This window comes from Salvelinus sp. IW2-2015, linkage group LG23 (genome assembly GCF_002910315.2).
Source record: "Salvelinus sp. IW2-2015 linkage group LG23, ASM291031v2, whole genome shotgun sequence".
Lineage (NCBI taxonomy): Eukaryota > Metazoa > Chordata > Actinopteri > Salmoniformes > Salmonidae > Salvelinus > Salvelinus sp. IW2-2015.
In genome coordinates, this window is record NC_036863.1 from 49,059,929 (window position 1) to 49,087,320 (window position 27,392).

Here is a 27,392-nt window from a genome sequence, read left to right on the forward strand (position 1 = left end):
TCTGCCCATACCATAACCCCACCGCCACCATGGGGCACTCTGTTCACAATGTTGACATCAGCATACCGCTCGCCCACACGACACCATACACTTGGTCTGGGATCTGAGGCCGTTTGAACGTACTGACATATTTTCTAAAGCGACTGCGTATGATAGAGAAATTAACATTCAATTCTCTGCCAACAGCTCTGGTGGACATTCCTGCAGTCAGCATGCCGACTCRGTGCTCCCTCAACTTGAGACATCCGTGTCATTGTGCTGCGTGACAAAACTGCACATTTTAGAGTGCCCCGCACAAGGTGCACCTATGTAGTGATCATGCTGTTTAATCCGCTTCTGGATAAGCCACACCTGTCAGCTGGATGGATTGTCTTGGCAAAGGAGAACTGCTCACMAACAGGCATGTAAACACATTTGTGCGTATGGAAAATATCTGGGCTCTTTCTATTTCAGCTCATGAAAGATGGGACCAACACTTGATATGTTGCATTTCTATTTGTGTTCGGTGTCTATGTTGAGGGACTGTATGTAGTGAGAAGTAGCCACCTGGTACTTACTGCTGGGTCTCAGCTAGTTTTCCTGGATATAATGTGTATCATGTACTGTGTGTTCTACTACTATGCTAAACTGAGCCATGGCTGGGACATGTTGGGGCTAGGGCAGGGGCTGGCAGGGCTGGGGAAAATTGGTAATTGGCTGGGGCTGGTGGAGTTGACACATATATTGTACAGACTGGTGGATAGAGAGGGATCTGAGGAGGTTGGAGGTCCATGATATCCGTAGGAAGAGAGGGAGGGCTCAGACATGAAGAATTGTGTGAAAAACTATCAGCAGCCAGAAGTTACAGCGTGTGGTCTGAAGGGGTCACGCCTGCGTGCTTGCGCGTGTACTGTCCTCTCTCCAGTCACATCCCTCCCCCCTGGACACAGTTATAGAGAGGGAGCTTTATTGCCCCGCCCCGGGGTCACGCCTGCGTGCTTGCGCGTGTACTGTCCTCTCTCCAGTCACATCCCTCCCCCCTGGACACAGTTATAGAGAGGGAGCTTTATTGCCCCGCCCCACCCCTTCTCCCCCCCCATGTCAAGCCTCCTGTTACTGAGGCTGCACACCTCGCCCCCCTTCTGACCCCACTCCTACTCACCTTGCGAGAGAGGGAGAGAGCCTGACTTTTTCTGCCCAAAAAATGTGATACAATTTTTTTTGGCAAAGACCTTCACTCCAAATCAAAATTACAAACCTAGAACCTTAATTTTTGACAGAATTTCCTGGAAGGATTCTACTACAAGGACTATCCTGAAAAAAATGTCTAGCAAACCAAAATGTATTCATTTTTTTCTTTTTTTTTTACCTTTATTTAACTAGGCAAGTCAGTTAAGAACAAATTCTTATTTACAATGACGCCTAACAAACCAAAACCGCAGAACAAGCACAGCAGAGACTTGGAAATACCATTCAACCCAAAACTGAGAGAGTAATGTTCAGTCTAAAGCTACTTCTGAAGCCAAAAAGTAAAATACATTACAATTACATTACAGAGACAGGGAATATATATATACAGTGGGGAGAACAAGTATTTGATACACTGCGATTTTGCAGGTTTTCCTACTTACAAAGCATGTAGAGGTCTGTCATTTTTTATCATAGGTACACTTAACTGTGAGAGACGGAATCTAAAACAAAAATCCAGAAAATCACATTGTATGATTTTTAAGTAATTAATTTGCATTTTATTGCATGACAATAAGTATTTGATACATCAGAAAAGCAGAACTTAATATTGGTACAGAAACCTTTGTTTGCAATTACAGAGATCATACGTTTCCTGTAGTTCTTGACCAGGTTTGCACACACTGCAGCAGGGATTTTGGCCACTCCTCCATACAGACCTTCTCCAGATCCTTCAGGTTCGGGCTGTCGCTGGGCAATACGGACTTTCAGCTCCCTCCAAAGATTTTCTATTGGGTTCAGGTCTGGAGACTGGCTAGGCCACTCCAGGACCTTGAGATGCTTCTTATGGAGCCACTCCTTAGTTGCCCTGGCGGTGTGTTTCGGGTGTTGTCATGCTGGAAGACCCAGCCACGACCCATCTTCAATGCTCTTACTGAGGGAAGAGGTTGTTGGCCAAGATCACGCGATACATGGCCCCATCCATCCTCCCCTCAATACGGTGCAGTCGTACCTGTCCCCTTTGCAGAAAAGCATCCCCAAAGAATGATGTTTCCACCTCCATGCTTCACGGTTGGGATGGTGTTCTTGGGGTTTACTCATCCTTCTTCTCCTCCAAATACGGCGAGTGGAGTTTAGACCAAAAAGCTCTATTTTTGTCTCATCAGACCACATGACCTTCTCCCATTCCTCCTCTGGATCATCCAGATGGTCATTGGCAAACTTCAGACGGGCCTGGGACATGCGCTTGCTTGAGCAGGGGGACCTTGCGTGCGCTGCAGAGATTTTAATCCATGACGGCGTAGTGTGTTACTAATGGTTTTTCTTTGAGACTGTGGTCCCAGCTCTTCTCAGGTCATTGACCAGGTCCTGTCGTGTAGTTCTGGGCTGATCCCTCACCTTCCTCATGATCATTGATGCCCACGAGGTGAGATCTTGCATGGAGCTCCAGACCGAGGGTGATTGACCGTCATCTTGAACTTCTTCCATTTTCTAATAATTGCGCCAACAGTTGTTGCCTTCTCACCAAGCTGCTTGCCTATTGTCCTGTAGCCCATGCCAGCCTTGGTGCAGGTCTACAATTTTATCCCTGATGTCCTTACACAGCTCTCTGGTCTTGGCCATTGTGGAGAGGTTGGAGTCTGTTTGATTGAGTGTGGTGGACAGGTGTCTTTTATACAGGTAACGAGTTTCAAACAGGTGCAGTTAATACAGGTAATGAGTGGAGAACAGGAGGGCTTCTTAAAAGAAAAACAGTCTGTGAGAGCGGAATTCTTACTGGTTGGTAGGTGATCAAATACTATGTCATGCAATACATTGCAAATAATTACTTAAAATCATCCAATGTGATTTTCTGGATTTTGGCGGAGGCGAGTAGCGGTCCTGCTGCTGGGTTGTTGCCCTCCTACGGCCTCCTCCACGTCTCCTGATGTACTGGCTTGTTCCTGGTAGCGCCTCCATGCTCTGGACACTACGCTGACAGACACAGAAAACCTTCTTGCCACAGCTCGCATTGATGTGCCATCCTGGATGAGCTGCACTACCTGAGCCACTTGTGTGGGTTGTAGACTCCGTCTCATGCTACCACTAGAGTGAAAGCACCGCCATTATTCAAAAGTGACCAAAAACATCAGCCAGGAAGCATAGGAACTGAGAAGTGGTCTGTGGTCACCACCTGCAGACCACTCCTTTATTGGGGGTGTCTTGCTAATTGCCTATAATTTCCACCTTTTGTCTATTCCATTTGCACAAGAGCATGTGAAATGTATTGTCAATCAGTGTTGCTTCCTAAGTGGACAGTTTGATTTCACAGAAGTGTGATTGACTTGGAGTTATATTGTGTTGTTTAAGTGTTCCCTTTATTTTTTTGGAGCAGTGTTATATATGTAATGTATTATATATGTGTGTGTGGTGTATATATATGTGTGTGTATTATTATATATATATATATATATATTCCTGTCTCTGGCATTGCTCATTTCTGATATTTCTAATTTTATATGTATATATACAACACATACACACACACACACTACAGGACAAAATACAAACCCTCCAAACCAAAAGGCTGTGTTGTTGATGTTATCCTAAGTGAAATATATAAAAATATACAGACCACAAATTCTAATTGGCTATACATTGAATCTTTAACATCATCCTCAGCCCCAGCCCCATGCCCTAGCCATGTAGAGGGAGGCAAGAGGGGTGGGTGGTGAGTGTACTCCAGCCTTACAGTTACAGTGATTGTGTAACGAATCTCTGTGAACCTCACAGCCTCCTCTCTCTCCTACTAGCTCTCTGTTCCCTCTCCTCTCTCTCCTACTACCCTCTAGCTCTCTGTTCCTCTCCTCTCTCTCCTACTACCCTCTACTCTCTTCCCTGTTCCCTTTCTCCTCTACTACCCTCTAGCTCTTGTTCTCTCCACTCTCTCCTACACCCTTCTAGCTCTCTGTTCCCTCTCCTCTCTCTCCTACTACCCCTCTAGCTCTCTGTTCTCCTCTCCCTCTCTCATACTGTACAATATCTTATTTTTCTCATCATCTCCTGTGGCCACTCCACTCTCCTCTTTCCTCGCCCTTCTCTCATCTCATCCTTCCTCCCCTCCCTTTTCTCCTCTCCACCCCCTCTTCTCCTCTCACCCAGTGCTCCTAGGTGTCATACGGAGGAAAAGCAAACAGTGGTAAGCTTTTGAGCCTATTAGAACATAAGACTAGAGCCTAGAAACTCTCCTCCCTCATCGCCTGCAGAACTAAGACTAGAGCCTAGAAACCTCCCTCCCTCATCGCCTGCAAAACTCTAAGACTAGAGCCTAGAAACCTCCTCCCCTCACGCCTGCAGAACCTAAGACTAGTGCCTAGAAACCTGCTCCCTCTCCTCATTACCGCCTGCAGAACCTAGACTAGAGGCCTAGAAAACCTCCTCCCTCATCGCCTGCAGAACCTAAGACTAGAGCCTAGAAACCTCCCCTCCCTCATCCGCCTGCAGAACCTAAGACTAGAGCCTAGAAACCTCCCTCCCTCTCCCGCCTGCAGAACTAAGACTAGAGCCTAGAAACCTCCCCTCCCTCATCCGCCTGCAAGAACATAAAGACTAGAGCCTAGAAACCTCCCTCCCTCATGCCGCCTGAGCAGAACATAAGACTAGGCCTAGAAACCTCCCTCCCTCATCCGCCTGCAGAACCTAAGACTAGAGCCTAGAAAACCTCCCTCCCTCATCCGCCTGCATGGTAAACAGGACGTTTTTCTCTCTTACGTGGAAGTGTGTTTGATTCAGCTACTCTCCACCAGAGGAAGACTGTGTGTGTGTGTGTGTGTGTGTGTGTGTGGTGTGTGTGTGTGTGTGTGTGTGTGTGTGTGTGTGTGTGTGTGTGTGTGTGTGTGTGTGTGTGTGTGTGTGTGTGTGTGTGTGTGTGTGTGTGTGTGGGGCCAGAGTGCCCCACTACAATTATGCTCCTTATTCATTATGACTGTTAAGCAGAAGACACCGAGGTCAGAGTGGCAGACTTCATAGCAGCCACTGAGAGGCAGCACTGAAACTGGAGGAGAGGGGCAAGGCCAGGTCACTGTGTGTGACGTGTTTGCTGTATATGCCGGTGTAATTTTGTGTGTGGTGCGTCGAGACAGAGCGTTTTATTATGTGTCTGTCTGTGTTCTCTTCCCCTCAGTCGCCTCTTGGCTGTGGTCTTCTATTTGTGTCGGTGTCATCTGTGAGTCGCGATGGTAAACCATAAACTGTCTTACTTCATACTGAACCAACATGAAGTCCGCGGGTAACAGTTCCAGTAGACAGAACGTACTGTCACTTCCCTTCAGCTGGATCTATCCCATTTTCCCTCACCTCATAGTCAATGGCAATTTTTTATATTTGTTTTTTTTTATCCACTTTATTTAACAGGTAGGCCAGTTGAGAACAAGTTCTCATTTACAAGTGCGACCTGGCCAAGATAAAGCAAAGCAGTGCGACAAAAAACAACAACACAGAGTTACACATGGGATAAACAGACGTCAATCACAATAGAAAATATATGTACAGTGTGTGCAAATGTAGTAAGATTAGGAGGCAATAAATAGGCCATAGTGGGAATAATTACAATTTAGCAATAAACACTGGAGTGATAGATGTGCAGATGATGATGTGCAAGTAGAGATAATGGGGTGCAAATGAGCAAGAAGATAAATAGCAAATGGGGAGGAGGTAGTTGAGTGGGCTATTTACAGATGGACTGTGGGCAGGTACTGTTGGAGCTGCTCTGACAGCTGGTGCTTAAAGCTAGTGAGGGATATAGAGTCTCCAGCTTCAGTTGTTTTTTGCAATTCGGTTCCAGTCATTGGCAGCAGAGAACTGGAAGGAAAGGCGGCCAAAGGAAGTGTTGGCTTTGGGGATGACCAGTGAGATATACCTGCTGGAGCGCTTCCTACGGGTGGGTGTTGCTATGGTGACCAGTGAGCTGAGATAAGGCAGGGCTTTACCCTAGCAAAGACTTATAGATGACCTGGAGCCTGGGTTTTGGTGACAAATATGTAGCGAGAGCATACAAGTCGCAGTGAGCAACAGATCGAGTGGTGGGTAGTATACGGGGCTTTGGTACAAAACAGGATGGCACTGTGATGGGCCTTGTGTCACTGTGTGCTGTTAAAGCCCACATGGTCCCAGAGACTCCTGTGTCCAATTTTGTGTCTGTGGATACAGGCGTGTGTGTTTCCAGACGACAGGCCACACTGTGCCCATGTGCGGTACCCACAGGGAGGGACACAGCCAGGCAGCCACCGAGGTGTGGTGACAGGGGAGGAGAGGAGGGAAGAGCACTGACCCAAATGTCACTCTGTTCCCCCCTCTCGCTCTCTGTCACACACGGTCTTCCCCTCTCTCACACTCGCAACGCTCTCTCTTTTTCTTTCTTTTTTGTCTGCCCCTCATTCCCTCCCTCTATCCCACCCTTGCTGTCCCTCTCACTCCCGATCCTGTTTCCTGTTTCCCCTTCCTCTATCCCACCCTCTTTCTCTCCCATGCTCTCTTCACCCTTCTGCCTTCTACTTTCTCTTCCCACTCCCTCTCTCTCCCCTCCCTCCCCCTTCTCTCCCTCCCTTCCCCTCTCTCTCTGTAACTTCCTGTAGTGGGAAAAACAGGGCTGGGGTCACACCCCCCCTCCCTCTCTCTGTAACTTCCTGTAGTGGGACAAGCAGGGCTGGTCACCGGTCCACCCACCCGGTTCCACCCACCCCACCCTCTCTTCCCTCCTCCTTCTGTAACTTCCTGTAGTGGGAAAAACAGGGCTGGGGTCCCACCCTGGGGTCCACCCACCCCCACCCTCTCCTCCCTCCCCCTCTCTTCTCTGTAACTTCCTGTAGTGGGATAAACAGGGCTGGGTCACACCCACCCACCCCTCTCCTCCCTCCCCCTCTCTCTCTGTAACTTCCTGTAGTGGGACAAGCAGGGCTGGGGTCCCACCCACCCACCCTCTCCTCCCTCCCCCTCTCTCTCTGTAACTTCCTGTGTGGGATAAACAGGGTGGGGTCACACCCACCACACCCTCTCCTCCCTCCCCCTCTCTCTCTGTAACTTCCTGTAGTGGGACAAGCAGGGCTGGGGTCCCACTGGGGTCCCACCCACCCACCTCTTCCCTCCCCCTCTCTCTGTAACTTCCTGTAGTGGGACAAGCAGGGCTGGGGTCCACCTGGGTCCCACCCACCCCACCTTCTCCTCCGCTCCCACCCACCCACCCTCTCCTCCCTCCCCTCTCTCTCTGTAACTTCCTGTAGTGGGACAAGCAGGGCTGGTTCCCACCCACCCCACCCTCTCCTCCCTCCCCCACACCCCACCCTCTCCTCCTCCCCCTCTCTCTCTGTAACTTCCTGTAGTGGGACAAGCAGGGCTGGGGTCCCACCCAACCCACCCTCTTTTTCCTGGAACTCCAGGTGTGAAGGTCCCAGGTGAGGGGAGACACAAGCATACCCCACATACTCTTAGCCCCMATGTCTCTCTCTTTCTCTCTGACACATGCATACAAACAGTCCCCCAAGCCCCTTGCCCCCTCAGCTGGCATCTCAGCTCTCTCTTCTCAAAGCGCTGGGTGAACACAGGAAGTAGCCTAGTACAGATAGAGAGAAAGGGGGAGAATCTCAATTGCATACTCATTGCGTCCTCTTCCTCGCCTCTTTCTCAAAACCCATTGGAGGAGAAGGTCAGAAGGGAGGGACCGCTGGCTTTCTCATCCAATGAGTTTTGAGAAGGAGGCAAGGAGAGAGGAGTATGCCATTGAGATTCTCCCAGTGGAAGAGAAGGGAGGGAGAGAGGAAGCTAGCCTAGTTAGCCATCCTGAGCCTGTAGCCTTCCTGACTGACTCTTTGTGGATCTACTTCTCTCTGTCTGTCGTGGTTAGCTAGCTAGTCAGAGGTGTCGCATCACATTGAGCTCACTGCTTACTTTTGTGGCTATAGAGGGGTCTCTGTTCTTCTACAATGGGCATTGGGAGAGGACAGCATGTGTGAAGGGGGAGGGGTGTGGTGTGTGTGTGTGTGTGTGTGTGTGTGTGTGTGTGGAGCCACACCTAGGCTGATTGGGGGACCACACCTCTGTGAGGAATCTGCTGCAGCTGGGTCACATGTCTGCCCCTCCTCCCTCCTTCCCCACCCCCACACCTAAACAGTTCCATATTGCAGCCAATTCTTTCTTTCTCTCTCAATTCAATTCAATGGGCTTTATTGGCATMGGAAACATGTTGACATTAGGTTGTATTTACAATGGTGTTTGTTCTTCACTGGTTGCCCTTTTCTTGTGGCAACAGGTCACACATCTTGCTGCTGTGATGGCACACTGTGGTATTTCACCGAATTGATATGGGAGTTTATCAAGATTGGATTTGTTTTCAAATTCAGGTCTGTGTAATCTGAGGGAAATATGCTACAGAGCCGTCAAAGTATTCACACCCCTGGACTTTATCCCCATRTGTTGTGACTAAATGGGATTAAAAGGTGTCATTTCTTGCTAGTGATCGGCACAAAATACTCTTGATGTCAAAGTGGGGGGAAAAACACTCATATACAGTATCATGATTAGATAAGTATTCAACCKCCTGAGTCAATACACGTTAGAATCACATTTGGCAGCGATTACAGCTGTGAGTCTTTCTGGGTAAGTCTCTAAGAGTGTTCCACACCTGGATTGGGCGACATATGCCRATTTTATTATTTTCAAAATTCTTCTTCAAGCACTGTCGAATTGTTTGTTGATCATTGCTAGATTCTTCTAAGCTAACATATGGGATTGTATTGAGATGGTCACATATTTAACCCCTTATTTTTGTGAGAATCATCTACCTCCATACTTCCATTCATTTGTATGGGTTAGCTTCKGATGAGTCCCATGACACTTGTGGGGGTCGTAGAGCAAAACGGAGAACACCATCTGTTTGTGAGAGTCTCCCCTTRACACYGTGGGGTCATGTTGGTTTGTAGCCCAAACGGTTTGGACGCTACAGAAGTTTGTACATCAGCGTTACCAAATTCAGACCAGTCCCGTGGGGCTTGTGGGGGTCGTAGAGCAAAACGGAGAKCACCYTCGTGTTRATGAGAGTCTCCCCTTTACACGGCGGGGTCATATATTTTCCCGGGCGTCTCGTGGTCTGGCGAACACCGCTACGGCTCGGCCACCTTCCACCGCAGATGCGGAAGGCCGACGTAGGCGGATGCAGCCGAAAAAAAAAAAAATGTATCTCTAATTTAAACTGACATTTTGATGGGGATTGTTTTATTATGTTTCTCAGATAAACGCACGGGTGTGTCAATAGACTCTTAAGACTCTTAACTGTAGGCTATACGATTTTAAAGCCACAGCCTTTTTTTCGTTTAAGAAGTGTGGACTGTGTGGCCGAATCATGCTTTCTGATGTAGTACCCTATTTTGCATCATTTTATTTACATATGTAAATGAGCTATTTAGGCTATATCATTTTAGCAGTTTAATTCAATGTACTTTAGGGAAAGCTTCCCCTAGCCGGGCGGAAGTGCCACCTATGTATTGTAACATCTCATGGGGATTCGGTAAGAATGATGCACGCCGTTGCATGGTCTGTTAATTCATCTTAGCAGAAACTAAAAGTGATTTCTGGCATTCTGAGTACCGTGGGTGGACGCCCTAATCAGGTTACACACCCAATGCATATGAATCCAGTACATTTCTTAAATGTCCGGTTAAATGAAAATGGTGCCGGACACACATATCCGTCCCCACAGTTTCCTAAGGAAACCCTGATGTGTGTGCATGTTATGTGTGTGTGTGTGTGTGTGTTGGAGTGTCAGTGAGTGTGTAGAGTCCTGTAGGTGTGCATAGAGACGAGGCAAAAAAAAATTTTTTTAAATACATGCGTCTACTCAGTCCACGTAGCCATTCTGTTAGCTATTTAAATAGTCTCATGACTTGGSGATAGAGGCTGTTCAGGAGCCTATTGGTGTCAGACTTCATGCACRGGTACCGCTTGCCGTGCGGAAGCAAAGAGYACAGTCTCCTTTCACACCGCCTGYTATAGAGGTCCTGGATGGCAGGGAGCTCGGCCCRAGTGACGTATTGGGGTGTCCGCACCACCCTCTGTAGCGCCATGCGATCGAGGGTGGTGCTGTTGACATACCAAGCATAGAGTGAGTCCAGGTAATTATTTTGTGACTTTTTTTAATTTATTTTTTACTCTTGAACTTATTTAGGCTTGCCATAACAAAGGTGTTGACGTTTCAGCCTTTCATTTTTGCTTCATTTGTACACATTTCTAAAAACATAATTCCACTTTGACATTATGGGGTATTGTGTGTAGGCCAGTGACAAAAATCTKAATTTAATCCATTTTAGGTTGTAACTCAACAAAATGTGGAAAAAGTCAAGGGGTGTGAATACTTTCTGAAGGCCCTGTATGTGTCTCTAATATGGTCATACATTTGGCAGGAGGTTAGGAAGTGCACCTCAGTCTTCTATCGAGAACCAGGTCTGCCTACGGCAGCCTCTCTCAATAGCAAGGCTATGCTCACTGAGTCTGTACATAGTCAAAGCGTTCCTTCATTTTGGTGAAGGACAGAGGGGGGCGTGACTTAAAAAATGGCAGAGTAATAACAAAAATAGAAAATCATGAGCAGTCAAATGAATGCTTTAGTGAATCTAGTGTTAACAGAGAGTACACAGTGGCAGAATACCACTGTGACTGACCATTTSCTAAATAAGTCTATATTACATACTGCTGTTAGAATTGTAATATCATAAACAGAACTGGAGTTACAACCAGTTTTAAGAGGGCATGTCATTTTTTAAAAAGGTTTTCCCCCATTGCCCCTCCTCCTCCCGACAGTGGAAGGTGCCCGTGCCCAGTTGATAATCACCCTGATAATTGCCTCAACTGAACATAAACTATACCCAAACTAATTTCACACACATAACAGATGAAATAAATGGAGTCGAGTATGATTGGGGAGAATGGGTGAGTTGATGAGCGAGGGGAAGCGAACGATGCATAATTATGTAATCACCAGTTGTGAATGAAGAACAGGGCTGCCCATTAAATTTTATTGATACTGTATGTTCTAATTGTAATCTCAAAATGGTATGTACCCTATATCAATCCACGCGCCACTGTAGCAGTCGACTCAGTCGACTCCTACGCAGTGAGAGTGTCAAAAAATGTACAACGGCAAAAAGGCCGAGACGAATGGATGCTACAACATCCGACTGAAAWCAACTCAGGTGGTGGGGAAGAAATGAATCATGACATCTCTGATGATTATCCTTCTGATTCCGGGCRTCCGTCTGAGCCTATACATGGCGAGGCCTAAGCGTTAAACAGCCAGAGCGGTGCTCACTGAGCAGTTGCCCGCGCCACCACCAAAGGAAACGTTGAGCATTAGAAAGGGATGGCACCGTTTGGGTAGAATAAGCCGGTGACGATGCTACGGGCCGATTTATCAGCACTAAATGTCATCACTGAGCGAGCAGGCGCTATACATCTCCGGCTAAAATCAATATTGGCAACACACTCGTTGTTTACGTGGCATGGACGCACAGCCCACTTTACTGTGGCGGAGGTGCACAGGGAGCAAGGAGACACTGCCTGTTGATGACCTGGAAGCGTTCATTTCATTCCTGTATGTGCGTGGAGCATTCGGCGGAACGTGTACGGAGAGCTTCTGCTCAAACGTGTGTGTGGGATACATTCTTTGGAAAAACCATGTCACGGAATCGTTCCAGAGAGATCATGCCTTACCTKCATTTTGATGACAGAGAAACGAGATATATGACTGCTGTCATATATCGACACTTTTATATTCATTACAATATATTATATTCATTGTATATTCATTACAATGCCATTATTGGTTTTGTGCAGATTTTCACTTTCTCAAGCACACTACTGACGTTTTCTAATTGCTCACCGTGCGTCTGTGGAATGGGGTATTTTATTTAGTAGTTATAAATATAAGCTTTTTCCGTGTTTTTAACACACATGCTTTCTGTTTCATAGTTGTAACAAAGGCATCCCACAAAAATAATGTATACTATGATATATATATATATTAATAACACTGTTAAAATGTTGCTGTCTAAATGACTGCTTGTTAGATTGAAGGGGGGTTCCTTGTGGCCCAGCAGTTCTTGTGTTAAGGGACAAATAGCATTCCAGTTTGCTTAGTTTTTTTGGTTAGTTTTTTCAAATGGGTCAAGTAATTATCTTTTTGTTTTCTCATGATTTGGTTAGGTGTAATTGTGTTACTGTCCTGGGGCTCTGTGGGGTGTGTTTGTGTTTGTTAACAGAGCCCCAGGACCAGCTGGCTGAGGGGACTCTTCTCTAGGTTKATCTCTCTGTAGGTGATGGCTTTGTTATGGAAGGTTTGGGAATCGCTTGCTTTTAGGTGGTTGTAGAATTTAATGTCTCTTTCCTGGATTTTGAGCATTAGCGGGTATGGTCTTTAATTCTGCTCTGCATGCATTATTTGGTGTTTTACGTTGTACACAGACGATGCTTTTGCAGAGTTCTGCATGCAGAGTCTCAATTCAGTGTTTGTCCCCAATACTTAAATCAGTTATAGAACCCACTGCTCTAGATGTCAGGTCTCGGGTCCACTCACCAACCAAGAATTCACAAAATGGGACAAACACCCAAATGAGACTATGCATTTAAAAAATATATAGATATTTCACCTTTATTTAAACAGGTAGGCCAGTTGAGAACAAGTTCTCATTTACAACTGCGACCTGGCCAAGATAAAGCAAAGCAGTGCGACAAAAACAACAACACAGAGTTACACATAAACAAACGTACAGTCAATAACACAATAGAAAAAATATGTGTACAGTGTGTGCAAATGTAGTACGATTAGGGAGGTAAGGCAATAAATAGARCATAGTGGCGAAATAATTACAATTTAGCATTAACATTGGAGTGATAGATGTGCAGATGATGATGTGCAAGTAGAAATACTGGGGTGCAAACGAGCAAGAAGATAAATAACAATATGGGGATGAGGTAGTTGGATGGGCTATTTACAGATGGGCTGTGTACAGGTACAGTGATCGGTAAGCTGCTCTGACAAGTGATGCTTAAAGTTAGTGAGGAGATATAAGTCTCCAGCTTGCAGCTTTGCAGTTCGTTCCAGTCATTGGCAGCAGAGAACTGGAAGGAAAGGCGGCCAAAGGAGGTGTTGGCTTTGGGGATGACCAGTGAAATATACCTGCTGGAGCGCTTGCTACAGGTGGGTGTTGCTATGGTGACCAGTGAGCTGAGATAAGGCGGAGCTTTACCTAGCAAAGACTTACTGGAGCCAGATGACCMGGAGCCAGTAGGTTTGGCGACGAGTATGAAGCGAGGGCCAGCCGACGAGAGCATACAGGTCGCCGTGGTGGGTAGTATATGAGGCTTTGGTGACAAAACGGATGGCACTGTGATCGACTGCATCCAATTTGCTGAGTAGAGTGTTGGAGGCTATTTTCTAAATGACATCGCATGCAGAATTCTTCAAAAACAACCTTCATGTACAAAGCATAACCCCAAGCAGTACATGCGGAACAGAATTAAGACTATGCCCGCTAATGATCAAAATCCAGAGTGCTACAACCACCTGAAAGGAAGCGATGCCCACACATTTCACCACAAATCCCTCACCTACAGAGAGATGAACCTAGAGAAGAGCCCCCTCAGCAAGCTGTTTCTGGTGCTCTGTTCACAAACAGACCCCGCAGAGCCCCGGGACAGCAACACAACCAAATCACGAGAAAGCAAAGAGATAACTATTTGACACACTGGAAAGAATCAACCAAAAAAACGGAGCAAATTGGAATGTTATCTGTCCCTAAACAGAGAGTACACAGTTTCAGAATAGCTGACCACTGTGACGGACSCGAAATGAYGGAAATCCTTGACTATGTACAGATTCCGTGACCATGGTCTTGCTGTTTGAGAGAGATCGCCATAGAGAGAAGACGGGCTATGTGCCCTCTGCCCGCAAAATGAGGTGGAATCTGAGCTGCAATTCCCGACKTCCTGCCAAATGTATGACCATATTAGAGAGACATATMTCCCACAGATCATACCCACAAAGAATTAGAAAACAAATCAGACATTGATAAACTCCCGTATCTGTCAGGCGAAATACAGCAATGTGCCGTCACAGCAGCAGGATTTGTGACCCGCTGCTATGGAAACAGGGCAACCGGTGGAGCACGAACATTGTAAATACAACCCATATTTATCTGTTTACTGATCTTCCTCTACTATTTCCTATTACAACTATTTGCACATTGTTAAAAACACTGCACAGTTGATAATAGTTTTCTGGTTTCTCCTCACTTTTCTTTATTGTTTATTTCACTTGCTTTGGCAGTGTAATCCAACGTTTCCCGTGTCAGTAAAGCCCCTTTGAATTGAATTGAAAGAGTGTGTGCGTCTAGATTGTGTGCGTGTCTTTCTCTCTCTCTCCACTCCCCTCTGCTTCCAGAGAAGGGTGTGACTGCCTACCAGCGAGAGAGGAGGGGACACAATACTTCAGTTGAGCAGCTTCTCTGTTTCTCTTTCGCTCTCATTCCCTCACTGGCAGGGCTAGGATTAGGCTTTCTCTCTCGCTCTCTCTACGTCTATGTCTCTTCTCTTTTCCTCTCGCATAGGCCTACCCTTTATTGTATCTCTATGATTTTGTCTTTCTGCGTAGCACAGTTTCAGAGCAGTGGGCCTACCGTTTGAGAAGAGGGTAATGCTGGTTGCATTTCTGTGTCATTTCCTATTTTCTTACCTGTCTCTACTCCTCCTACCCCTCCCCCCCGTTCTCACCTCTCCTCTCTTATGGCTCTGTTATCTTTCTCTTTGCCTCTCTCGACCTCTATCTCACCTCTCCACTCCACTTCTCCCTCTCTCTCACCCAACTCCTCCTCCTCTCATCTCTCTGCGTTGTATGTCAGGGTATGTAACAGTTGGCTAGCGTGTCCTTTCTCCCTGTGTAGCTGCAGTCTTACCCGTCCCCCTGTACAGATGACTGTGCCCCTCTCTTTCTCTCTCTCGCCGTTCTCTATATGTGTCTAACATGTCATCTCTTCCAGTGTAACTGTTTCTCTTCTCCGTATGTGCTGCTGCTGGCTAACACTCCTCTCTCTCCCTCTCCTCTGCAGTGCCAGTCGAGTCCTAAGAAGGCCAGCAGTGGTGCCAGCMCCCAGTCCCAACCACATCCCAAGGAGCCCCGAACCAAGAAGGAGCCCCAACCCAAGGTTCCCAAGAAGGAACCCAAGACAGAGCCCCAGACCCAGGTGGAAGAAGAAGAAGACATGCCCTCGGTACACATCAAACCAGAACCAGAAGAGGTGGAGTGCACGGTGAGAGAAGGATAGGAATGGGTGAATGAGTTTGGGTAGAGGGACAGTGAGAGGGGGTTAGAGGGGTTGGGTGGTGGAGACTAGAGAGACACAGAGAAACAGGTCTGAATGGTTGTAGGTGGGTAGGTGTAGAGAGAGGCTGAAAAGAAATGGAGACCGGGTCTGTCTCTGGACTGTTAGAGAGGGTGGAGGAAAAGGTGGGGTGGTGATGACTGGCTGGAGAGGAAAGAGTGAGAGAGAGAGAGAAGGGTGGAGAGGGTGTGGACCGTTAGATAAGAAGAGTGAGGGCGGGGGAGGTTGGTGAAGTGAGGGAGCGAGATGGAGGAGGGGACCTGCAGAGTGGGTGGGGTTCGTTGGGTTAGGACTGTGCAAACTAAGTTACAGAAAATTCGGGAATAAAATGTTTGGTGTAGGACAGATTATTTGGAATAGGGAATCGTGGCAGCTTTAAATCAAATCAAATCAAAGTTTATTTGTCGCGTGCACTGAATACAACAGGTGTAGACCTTACAGTGAAATGCTTACTTATAGGCCCTAACCAACAGTGCAATTTTTAAGTAAAAAATAGGTATTAGGTGAACAATAGATAAGTAAGGAAATAAAAACAACAGTAAAAAGACTGTGAAAAGTAACAGTAGCGAGGCTACATACAGACACCGGTTAGTCGGGCTGATTGAGGTAGTATGTACATGAATGTATAGTTAAAGTGACTAAGCATATATGGTAAACAGAGAGTAGCAACAGTGTACTTTATAGGAGAGTGGGTGGGGTTATAGGCCTAAGTTACGTTTGTATGTGCAACGCCGTGAATGTAGAGAGAGAGGGGGGGGAATACAAAGTTACAGAGCATCTCGAGAGAAATGTGTTGCGTAGAATAGATTCTCTGTCGTGTGAAATAGGTAATCATGTTGGCTCTATAGGCCTGTGTTACATTTCTATGTGGTACGTTGGGAATGGAGAAAGGGAGGGAGAGTTGGAGGGAGGGGGATGGGTGGATGGGCTGATGGGGCGGGGGCTGGGTGGGCCACCATTACATAAGTGCTCTTTAGAGAGGGGTGTGGTTGGGTTGTCGTGTGTGTGTGTGTGTTTGTGCCCGCACCCTTGTTTGTGTTTGCCCACGCATACATGTTTGCCCATGCCTGTGAGTGTGTGCACGTCTGTGTGTGTGTGTTGACCACCACTCGTGAGCCGCCCAGTAAAGATTACTACAAGCTTCATGCCGTTGATCTATGGGTGGGTGGAGGGGCATTTCTGGAGCAGCGGACACTTTTTGGTAACATGATACCCTCGCCGGTCCCACTCCCATTCACAAGGGGGCGATAGCAAAGTTTTTTATGTTTTGTGTTGTATTGGTTTTGCCCCAAACATGACACTTTGTATTCAGGACAGAACGTTAATTGCTTTGCCACAGTTTTTGCAGTATTACTTTATTGCCTTGTTGCAAACAGGATGCATGTTTTGGAATATTTTTATTCTGTACAAGCTTCCTTCTTTTCACTCCTTTTCTGTACAGGTTTCCTTCCTCTCCGGCAACTGAGTTAGAAAGTAGTGACTGGGTGTATTGATACACCATCCAAGTGTAATTAATAACTTCACCATGCTCAAAGGGATATTCAATGTGTTTTRTTTTACCCATTTACCAATAGGCATTGGAAAACCTCCCTGGTCTTTGRGGTTGAATCTGTGTTTGAAATTCACTGCCTGACTGAGGGACCTTACAGATAATTGTATGTGTGGGGGTACAGAGATGAGGRAGTCATTCAAAAATCATGTCAAACACTATTATTGCATACAGAGTGAGTCCATGCAACTTATTATATGACTTGGGCTTGTCATGACAAAGGGGTAGAATACTTGTTGACTCACAACATTTCAGCTTTTCATTTTAAATTCATTTGTCAAAGGACATTTTTGGGCGATTTTTGTTAGACACGTTCTGATTCAATTCAAAATTGGTTTTTTTCCCATTTCGTGCCTACTGAACACAACCCTGGACCCTGCCAGACTGTCTCACTAGTAACAGCCAGAGGTAATACTAGACTAAACAAGTAAGTAAGTGGGAGATGGATAGAGACTAAGAGGAGAGAGAGGGGTAAAGGAAGTAAGGGATGGACAGAGTGAGAGGGAGAGAGAGAACTAGAGGATTTGTGTCCCCCCCCAGCATTAGATTCACTCTCAAGGGAGCCTGGTGTAAGTCTCTGATTTGTCTCGCTCTTTCATCTCACACACACTCACTCGCTCAATGTTGGGTCAGTCGCGGTGGTCAGGTATTCTGCCACTGTGTACTCTCTGTTTAGGGACAAATAGCATTCCAGTTTGCTCTGTTGTTTGGTTAATTATTTTCAATGTGTCAAGTAATTTGATGATTTGGGTGTGTCTAATTGTGTTGCMGTCCTGGGGCTCAACGGGGTCTCTTTGTGTTTGTGAACAGAGCCCCAGGACCAGCTTGCAGAGGGGACTCGTCTCTAGGTTAATCTCTCCGTAGGTGATGGCTTTGATATGGGAAGTTTGGGAATCATTTCCTTTTAGGTGGTTGTAGAATTTAACGGCTCTTTCCTGGATTTTGATCATTAGCGGGTATGGTCCTTATTCTGCTCTGCATGCATTATTTGGTGTTTTACGCTGATACACGGCGGATGTTTTTGCAGAATTCTGCATGCATAGTCTCAATTTGGTGTTTGTCCTATTTTGTGAATTCTTTGTTGGTGAGCGGACCCCAGACCTCACAACCACGAAGGGCAAGTTGTTGAATTTTACGGAATGTTCCTTTTTGTAGCATCGAAGGCCCTTCTTGCTTTGTCTCTCAGATCGTTCACAGCTTTGTGGAAGTTGCCTGTGGTTCTGTTTAGGCTGAGGTAGGTATAATTTGTTGTGTGCTCTAGGGCTATGGTGTCTAGATGGAATTTGTTTCTGGCAACTGGACCTTTTTTGGAACACCATTCTTTTTTTGTATTACTGAGATTCACTGTCAGGGCCCAGGTCTGACAGATCTGTGCAGAAGATCTAGGTTCTGCTGTAGGCCCTCCTTGGTTGGGGCCAGAAGCACCAGATCATCAGTAGACATTTGACTTCAGATTCTAGTAAGCTGAGTATGGGTGCTACAGACTCTTCTAGTGGCCTCGCCAATGTACAGTTCAATATGTTTGCATCGCATTTTCAACTCTACTGTCACAAACTGTAAATGTGTCTACTCTGGTATTGGCACGTGCGCACCTTTGCCAACAGCTCACAGATGCAGTGCAGGTAGGCTGTGTGGGTAGCCTATTCTACACGATGGGATTAGTATGGATAAGGCTGAAAATATGTGTATTGGTCAAAAGGTAGCGATCATCATGTCAGCAGAATAAGACCCTTGATGTTTATTGAAAGGAGCATCCAGCTCATCACCGTGCACTTTCACCACCCTGTGAAGTCCATCATAGTTTATTTCATCTGTAGCCTCATAAACTGCGTGCTTTCCCGAGMCGCCACACACCATAWCTTCGCCGAATCCATGTTGACTTCAATATGATGGMTATTATATCAAGATCTGTGCATAAAGGCATTTCCACCGCCATTTTGCACATAATACATTTTACCGGCACTGTTTCCATCACAGCTGTCGTTTTTTTTTGTAACGGTTTGGCTTTACTCGCGAGAAAAAGTGTGGATGAAAATGTGGTTAGTGTCATGGAAAGAGCAGGTGTCCTTAATGTTTTGTACAGTCAGTGTATATGTTGAAGAGGGTGGGCTCAAGCTGCCATCTCTTCTCTCTCTCGCCTAGGCCCCTAATATCGAGGGAGGATTCCGTTTCTCTGGTAGCCATGGCAACGGGGCTCTGGCGGGAGTTGGAAAGACTGTGTGATGTAGTCTGCTTGCCCACACCCTCCCTACCCCCTCCTACACCTCTTCATTGCTACCCCACCCCCCTCCCTTGCAACCTCCGCACAACAACCACTACAGCCAAAGGCGCACGCAAACACAAATACACACAGTTAAACTGACACACACACAAAATAAATACCTGCTAGCAATACATTTGGATACTTCTCTCTCTCTCTCGCAATCTCTGGCTCTCTCTCTCACACACACACACACACACACACACACACACACACACAACACACACACACAACCACACACACACACACAACACACACACACACACACAACATGTATGCATTGGTTCGTTTTCCGTTAAAATAATAAGAACATTTTACATAAAATTCCATGTCAAATCCTATTGCATGGTATGACCGTTAAGGTGCAATGAAGTTCTACCACTGTCATACAATAGGTGGCAGCATCTGGAATCCGCTTCGGGCAGGTGAAATGTTGTACCGAAGACTACCGTTAACTCACAACAAAAAAMATACCTAGCCAAGTGATTTCAGTTCTTCTCCCGACATTCTCTCGGTTTCGCTCCAAGCGCTCCCTCTATACACAGGCATGCTGTTCACCCAAGCTCCCATTAGGCCTARGGAAATGACTGAAAATCTAACTGATGGGATACACACAAAAAACTGTTGACAAGCTACATTCCTCTGCCAAATCACGCCGACTTTATCACAAATTCAAAATYGACAGGTCGATTAAAGTAGGGAAGTATGTGTTTCAACCACGAGTTGTAGTTTTGGAATAATAAATGTGTCTCGTCTCTTTTAGGGTTTTTTGCTAACTGCAATTTTTTKAATATTTTTTTATTTAACTTTTATAAGCAAGTCAGTTAAGAACAKATTTTTATTTACAATGACGGCCTACTCCAGCCAAACCCTAACCCGGACGATGCTGGGCCAATTGTGCTCCCAATCACGGCCTGTTGTGATACAGCCTGGAATCCAACCAGGGTCTGTAGTGACCCCTCTAGCACGGAGATGCAGTGCCTTAGACCGCTGCGCCACTTGGGAGTGGCATTTAGAATAGGTTAAGAATAGGTTAAAACCCCCATAAACCTAGGTAGGTTCCAGACTGAAATATGCAACAAAGACATCGTTTTTATGAAGGCAAATTGCGTATTCGTATGAATTAATCTCGGTGCCTACTTTGTTTCATTATTAACAAAAGCCTGCCCACCAATTTCCTTTTATGAAAAATATAATCCCTTTATGATGATGATCGGGACTTAGTGGTAGTTTTGTGAGTACTGCATTGTGATTTTCCTTTAGTTTTAACATTAAGGATTTAATTTTGTTTAAACGTTTGTCTAACACACACACAGATTACTGTAGTATCGCTAGGATGCCGCTAGCTCTATTTTCTGTCCCTGTTCACCCACAGTCAGTCATGGTGTTGTTGTCCAGGGCGAGTTAGTTCTCCTGACTCAGAGACAACAGTAACTCCACTTTGGGGTGTGTGTGCTTGTGTCAAGTTGTGTTGTGTTATTGTTTGTAATAACCAGTCATCATCAAGACTTTATATTGATGTGTTTGTTGTTTGGGTTTGACTGACGGCTCTTTATTGTGTGTGTTCGTGTCAATGCACCTTAGATTCTGTGTATTCAACTGTTGTAACCACAATCAACTGTGGGCTCCACCCTGCTTTAAAGCACAGGTTAGTGTGTGTGTGTGTGTGTGTGTGTGTGTGTGTGTGTGTGTGTGTGTGTGTGTGTGTGTGTGTGTGTGTGTGTGTGTGTGTGTGTGGTGTGTGTGTGTGTGTGTGTGTGTGTGTGTGTGTGTGTGTGTGTGTGTGTGTGTGTGTGTGTGTGTGTGTGTGTGTGTTAAAGCCAAATTTAAGGCGAACCAAAATAACTTCCTCCTGTAGTATCCATTAGCTGCTTGCTGGCTTTCGCTCCCTGCGCTGCACGCGCTCTATGCATGGCTCTGCTTGTGTGAATATCCATAGCAACGCCTCTGCTTCTCTCTACTCTAAAGTCTGACAAAACTCAAGAACCATTATTATTTTGGGGAAAAGAATCTCTGCTGTGGACTCTGATAAATAATTCAGGTCATGTTTTTGACGAGGTTGAAGCACTTCTGATACCATGATATATACTACGCAGCAGATCACAAGCAAATGTCTTTGCTTCAAAATGTTAATGATCAATTTAGTGATAGCCGAGTCCTACCCATACCCTAGTTATTGATGAAAAAATAGGCCTAGGCCGTTTGTGCTCGGGCCAGGTAGCAGAGGTTGTGTGTGTGAACTGGTTGCACAAGTGTAGTGTWTGTAACGCAAGATGGAGGAGAGACTGTCTCTTGTCAGAGATCGCATTCATTTTAGGAGATTGCAAAATATTACCTTTTTATTCAAGACAGGAGAAACATATTGTTTCAGGTGATWAAAAAAAAACATATTTTGTTTAGTTTCCTCTTTCCTAGCAAGTCAAGCTAGCTTTCACATAGCAGCCAAAGTTAGCTAGCTAACTCATAGCATCCAACGTTAGCTAGCTTACTCATAGCAGCCAACGTTAGCTAGCTTACACATAGCAGCCAACGTTAGCTAGCTTACACATAGCAGCCAACGTTAGCTAGCTTAAACATAGCAGCCAACGTTAGCTAGCTTACKCATAGCAGCCAACGTTAGCTAGCTTACCCATAGCAGCCAAKGTTAGCTAGCTTACCCATAGCAGCCAAAGTTAGCTAGCTAGCTAACTAAAAGCTAGGTAGAAGATACTATAGCAACACAAACGTCATTATCATCAACTATTCGTAGGCTACAGTCATATAATATAACTGGCTTGACATCCAATGTTTTATTATTTAACATTATTGTGAAAATAGTACTCATTTATACAGGGTATGTACAGTCATGAAAATTGTGGAAAAGTCATGGATATTTAAGCGTTTTGGAAAATTATCAAATCCGAAAAGTTTTAGAAAAGTAATGGAAATTAAATAAATGATTTATGTTAATGTAATTTATTTAGACACAATTTAAAAATATTTGATAAATTTAACAAAAATCAACATATCAGCCAGGATGGTAATGACACTAGCACATCTGTGTTTGTATGCATCACCTGCATAGCGCGAGACGAGTGAGCCGTAACTCAAGGAGAGGGAGAGACAGTTGGACATTGCAGCAGCAGGTAGGCATAGCCTATAAAATATGATAGAGAACAAATGAACTAGGTAGCCAATTAAAAAACATATATTGTACCCTCTAGTTAACTGTTAAGCTATTATTAGCTTGTATTAATGTTTTCGTCATGTCCCGAAATATCTTCCACCGACACTCGCAAATGACTTTTTTCAACGATTCATATGACTAATTTAAACTATTATTTTTGACAAAACAAAAGATTCACTTCTCCATTGTATTAGTTGGAATCGGTTCAATCGCGGTGAATCGAATCATATGAATCAAAATAATAATTTGTAAATCATGAACATTCATTTTAGATGTAYCCTTCCTTTTGGATAGTGTGGCTTCAAAACGTGTTTTGTAGATAGTACTTCCAGTTGATTTGGCCATTCAATGTATAAGACATTGCAACTCAATACATACTAGTCAGCCTGCATACTAGTCAATACATCTAAGGTAGCTAAGATAAACATGACTAAACTAGAAAAGGTACATTTCCTGAAAATGTGTGGGCTTGCTTCAGCTGAATAAAATGACTTGTAGCCTACCATAGCCATTTGATCTTTGAGATATTGAATGAGCTAATTATTTCAAAAGGCATAAAACGTATTTGGTTGTGATGTCGCAATGTTTTACATCAAGCGTGGAGGCTTTTATTCCAGTCCCCCTCTAAAAAAATACATTTTAGAAATGAGCTGRTCAAGTGGACCTTGATAAAACTCTGTCTGTTGTGTTTGAGCAGGGCTTGATGAAAAGCCTGCACACCCAGTATTTCTCCAGACTGAGGGTTGACCATGTGTTTTATACAGTTGCCTAACAGGTGTTCAATACTGATCAAAAATATAAATGCAACATGTYAAGTGTTGGTCCCATGTTTCATGAGCTGACATAAAAGATCCRAGAAAAAACMTATTTTTCTAAAATGTTTTGCACAAACTTGTTTGCATCTCTGTTAGTTTTGCACAAACTTGTTTGCAACACACCTGACAGGTGTGGCATATCAAGATGCTGATTAAACAGCATGATCATTACACAGGTGCACCTTGTGCTGAGAACAATTAAAGGCCACTATAAAATGTGCAGTTTTGTCACAGATGTCTCAAGTTTTGACGGAGCTTGCAATTGGCATGCTGACTGCAGGAATATCCACCAGAGCTGTTGCCAGAGATTTTAATGTTAATTTCCCTTCCATAAGCTGCCTCCAACATCGTTTTAGACAATTTGGCAGTACGTCCACACAACCGCAGACCATGTGTATGGTGTCGTGTGGGCGAGCGATTTGCTGATGTCAACATTGTGAACAGAGTGCCCCATGGCGGCGGTGCAGTTATGGTATGGGCAGGCATAAACTACGGACAGTGAATACAACTGCATTTTATCAATGGCAATTTGAATGCACAGAGATACTGTAACGAGATCCTGAGGCCCATTGTAGTGCCATTCATCCACCGCCATCACCTCATGTTTCAGCATGATAATGCACGGCCCCTTTGTCGCAAGGATCTGTACACAATTCCCAAAGCTGAAAATGTCCAGCCATTGACGAGGAGTGGGACAACATTSCACAGGCCACAATCAAKAGCCTGATCAACTCTATGCGAAGGAGATGTTGTGCTGCTTGAGGCAAATGGTGGTCACACCAGATACTGACTGGTTTTCTGATCCACCTCTACCTTTTTTTTAAGGTAAAGTATCTGTGACCAYCAGATGCATATTTGTGTTCCCAGTCATGCATATCATTGCACACCATGTGTTTGAGTAAAATCAACTATATATGTAGGCTACTGAGCTTGTTTGACGCTTTAAGCACACTGTGATAAAATTATTAAGATACACAAATTACAGGGCCTCCCGGGTGGCGCAGTGGTGTAGGGCACTGCATCGCAGCGCTAGCTGTGCCACRAGAGATTCTGGGTTCGCGCCCAGGCTCTGTCGCAGCCGGGCGCGACCGGGAGGTCCGTGGGGCGACGCACAATTGGCCTAGCGTCGTCCGGGTTAGGGAGGGTTTGGCCGGTAGGGATATCCTTGTCCCATTGTGCACCAGCGACTCCTGTGGCGGGCCGGGCGCAGTGCGCTAACCAAAGTTGCCAGGTGTCTGCCTTCCGGGTTGAGTGCGCATGTGTCTTTAAGAAGCAGTTGTCGGCTTGGGTTGGATTGTGTTTCGTCGTCTCTCCCGAGCCCGTACGGGAGTTGTAGCGATGAGACAAGATAGTAATTACTAACAATTGGATACCACAAAATTGGGGAGAAAAAGGGGGTAAAATWWAAAATAKAAAATAAGATACACAAATTACTCGAAGGAGCCTAACGAGAAGAAAAAAACCTGTTGCCGAACCAAGGCTGCTGGCCTTCATAAATTCTGTCATTACGCTCCCGATTTTGGCAGTAATAGGCTACACCAGGGGTCGGCAATCTTTTCCATTTGGAGTGCCAATTTATCTTACCATTTCTACAGATCTGCGTGCCAGTTATGCTTTTCATATGCACATTTTTGTGGAGCAGTTTKATTTCTTTTATAATAGTCTTTGCATCTCAAACTCGTTGTCGTGATTAATAAAAAGTATATCTAAATGAAAATGATACAKATTTCTATTGTCATAGCCAACCATGTAAAAATAGCCTACATAAAGGCAACAAATAAAAACATTGCAGCCTGCAGGTAGAAAATATCCTGATCAAAATAAATCACATTTGCTATGCATGGACTGTCTGCTATCTGTCTGCCAACTATCAGCTTGGTCCAGCCTGAAGTTGGTGCTGACAAACTTTGTATCAAATATTTTGGACCCTCAGAGTTTCAGAGTGAGCTCCGGACAGACAGGTGTAGGCTATTTGCACAAGGGAAAATAAGTAATCAGGTAGTCCTATTTTCCGCCAGATCAGAGCATGACCATTTTTCCCTTTCTATGGAAAGGAAGAGAGCTGGACATATTTTTCAAATAGGCTACATTGAGGAACGATTGTCATTCTCAATGTATGTAAAAACAGACTTTGTTTACTTGCATTTTGAGGTGAAGAAAACATTTCTTTGCGAAGCTCGACATTTGTGGTGGTGAGTTAAGACAGTCAGAAGTACTATCAGATTCCCAAATGGGCACATTTATATGCTTACATTTGCACGCAGGCTAGGTAGCCCATAGGCCTACAGTTGAAGTCGGAAGTTTACATACACCTTAGCCAAATACATTAAAAGTACATTATCAGTTTTTCACAATTCCTGACATTTAATCCTAGTAAAGATTCCCTGTCTTAGGTCAGTTAGGATCACCACTTTTATTTTAAGAATGTGAAATGTCAGAATAAAAGTAGAGAGAGTAATTTATTTCAGCATTTATTTCTTTCATCACATTCCCAGTGGGTCAGAAGTTTACATACACTCAATTAGTATTTGGTAGCATTGCCTTTAAATTGTTTAACTTGGGTCAAATGTTTTGGGTAGCCTTCCACAAGCTTTCCACAATAAGTTGGGTGAATTTTGGCCCATGTAACTGAGCCAGGTTMGTAGGCCTCCTTGCTCGCACACACTTTTTCAGTTCTGCCCACAAACTTTCTATAGGATTGAGGTCAGGGCTTTGTGATGGTCACTCCAATACCTTTACTTTGTTGTCCTTAAGCCATTTTGCCACAACTTTGGAAGTATGCTTGGGGTCATTGTCCATTTGGAAGATCCATTTGTAACCAAGCTTTAACTTCCTGACTGATGTCTTGAGATGTTGCTTCAATATATCCACATAATTTTCCTCCCTCATGATGCCATCTATTTTGTGAAGTGCACCAGTCCCTCTTGCAGCAAAGCACCCCCACAACATGATGCTGCCACCTCCGTGCTTCATGTTTGAGATGGTGTTCTTCGGCTTGCAATCCTCCCCCTTTTTCCTCCAAACATAACGATGGCCAAACAGTTCTATTTTTGTTTCATCAGCCCAGAGGACATTTCTCCAAAAAGTACGATCTTTGTCCCCATGTGCAGTTGCAAACCGTATTCTGGCTTTTTTCATGGCGGTTTTGGAGCAGTGGCTTCTTCCTTGCTGAGCGTCCTTTCAGGTTATGTCGATATAGGACTCGTTTTACTGTGGATATAGATACTTTTGTACCTGTTTCCTCCAGCATCTTCACAAGGTCCTTTGCTGTTCTGGGAATGATTTGCTCATTTCGCACCAAAGTATGTTCATCTCTAGGAGACAAAACGTGTCTTCTTCCTAAGCGGTATGACGGCTGCGTGTTCCCCGTGTTTATACTTCCGTACTATTGTTTGTACAGATGAACGTGGTACCTTCAGGCATTTGGAAATTGCTCCCAAGGATGAACCAGACTTGTGGAGGTCTACAATTTTTGTGGAGGTCTTGGCTGATTTTTCTAATGGTGTCAAGCAAGGAGGCACTGAGTTTGAAGGTAGGCCTTGAAATACATCCACAGGTACACCTCCAATTGACTCAAATTATGTCAATTAGCCTTTCAGAAGCTTCTAAAGCCATGACATKATTTTCTGGAATTTTCCAAGCTGTTTAAAGGCACAGTCAACTTAGTGTATGTAAACTTCTGTCCCACTGGAATTGTGATACAGTGAAGTATAAGTGAAATAATCTGTCTGTAAACAATTGTTGGAAAAATTACTTGTGTCATGCACAAAGTAGATGTCCTAACCGACTTGCCAAAACTATAGTTTGTTAACAAGAAATTTGTGGAGTGGTTGAAAAACTAGTTTTAATGACTCCATCCTTGTGTATGTAAACTTCCGACTTCGACTGTGTATACTTCTATGCATAGTCAGGTGCTCGTCCTTGTCAGAGTTGTCCACTCTGACAATGAGAACTGTAAAATACTGTAATAATAATAATATATTGAATGCATTAACAGAAATTACGGTAACAATACAAAACAATGAAGGTTAGAAAT

General features: G+C 44.9%; 1 protein-coding gene across 3 annotated transcripts in view; it reads left to right on the top strand.

Annotated features, from left to right (window-relative positions):
- The window catches only part of LOC111950482 (Krueppel-like factor 8), a 111,205-nt gene that overhangs the window by 42,678 nt on the left and 41,135 nt on the right, over nt 1–27,392 (top strand). For 2 of the 3 annotated variants that reach the window (XM_023968096.2, XM_023968095.2), the window contains exon 2: nt 15,294–15,494. In XM_023968096.2, the coding sequence (XP_023823864.1) occupies nt 15,294–15,494 (201 nt within the window). Of the gene's footprint in view, nt 1–14,705; nt 14,879–15,293; nt 15,495–27,392 lie in introns of those variants that run through there. The other variant, XM_023968097.2, reaches the window with a different exon arrangement.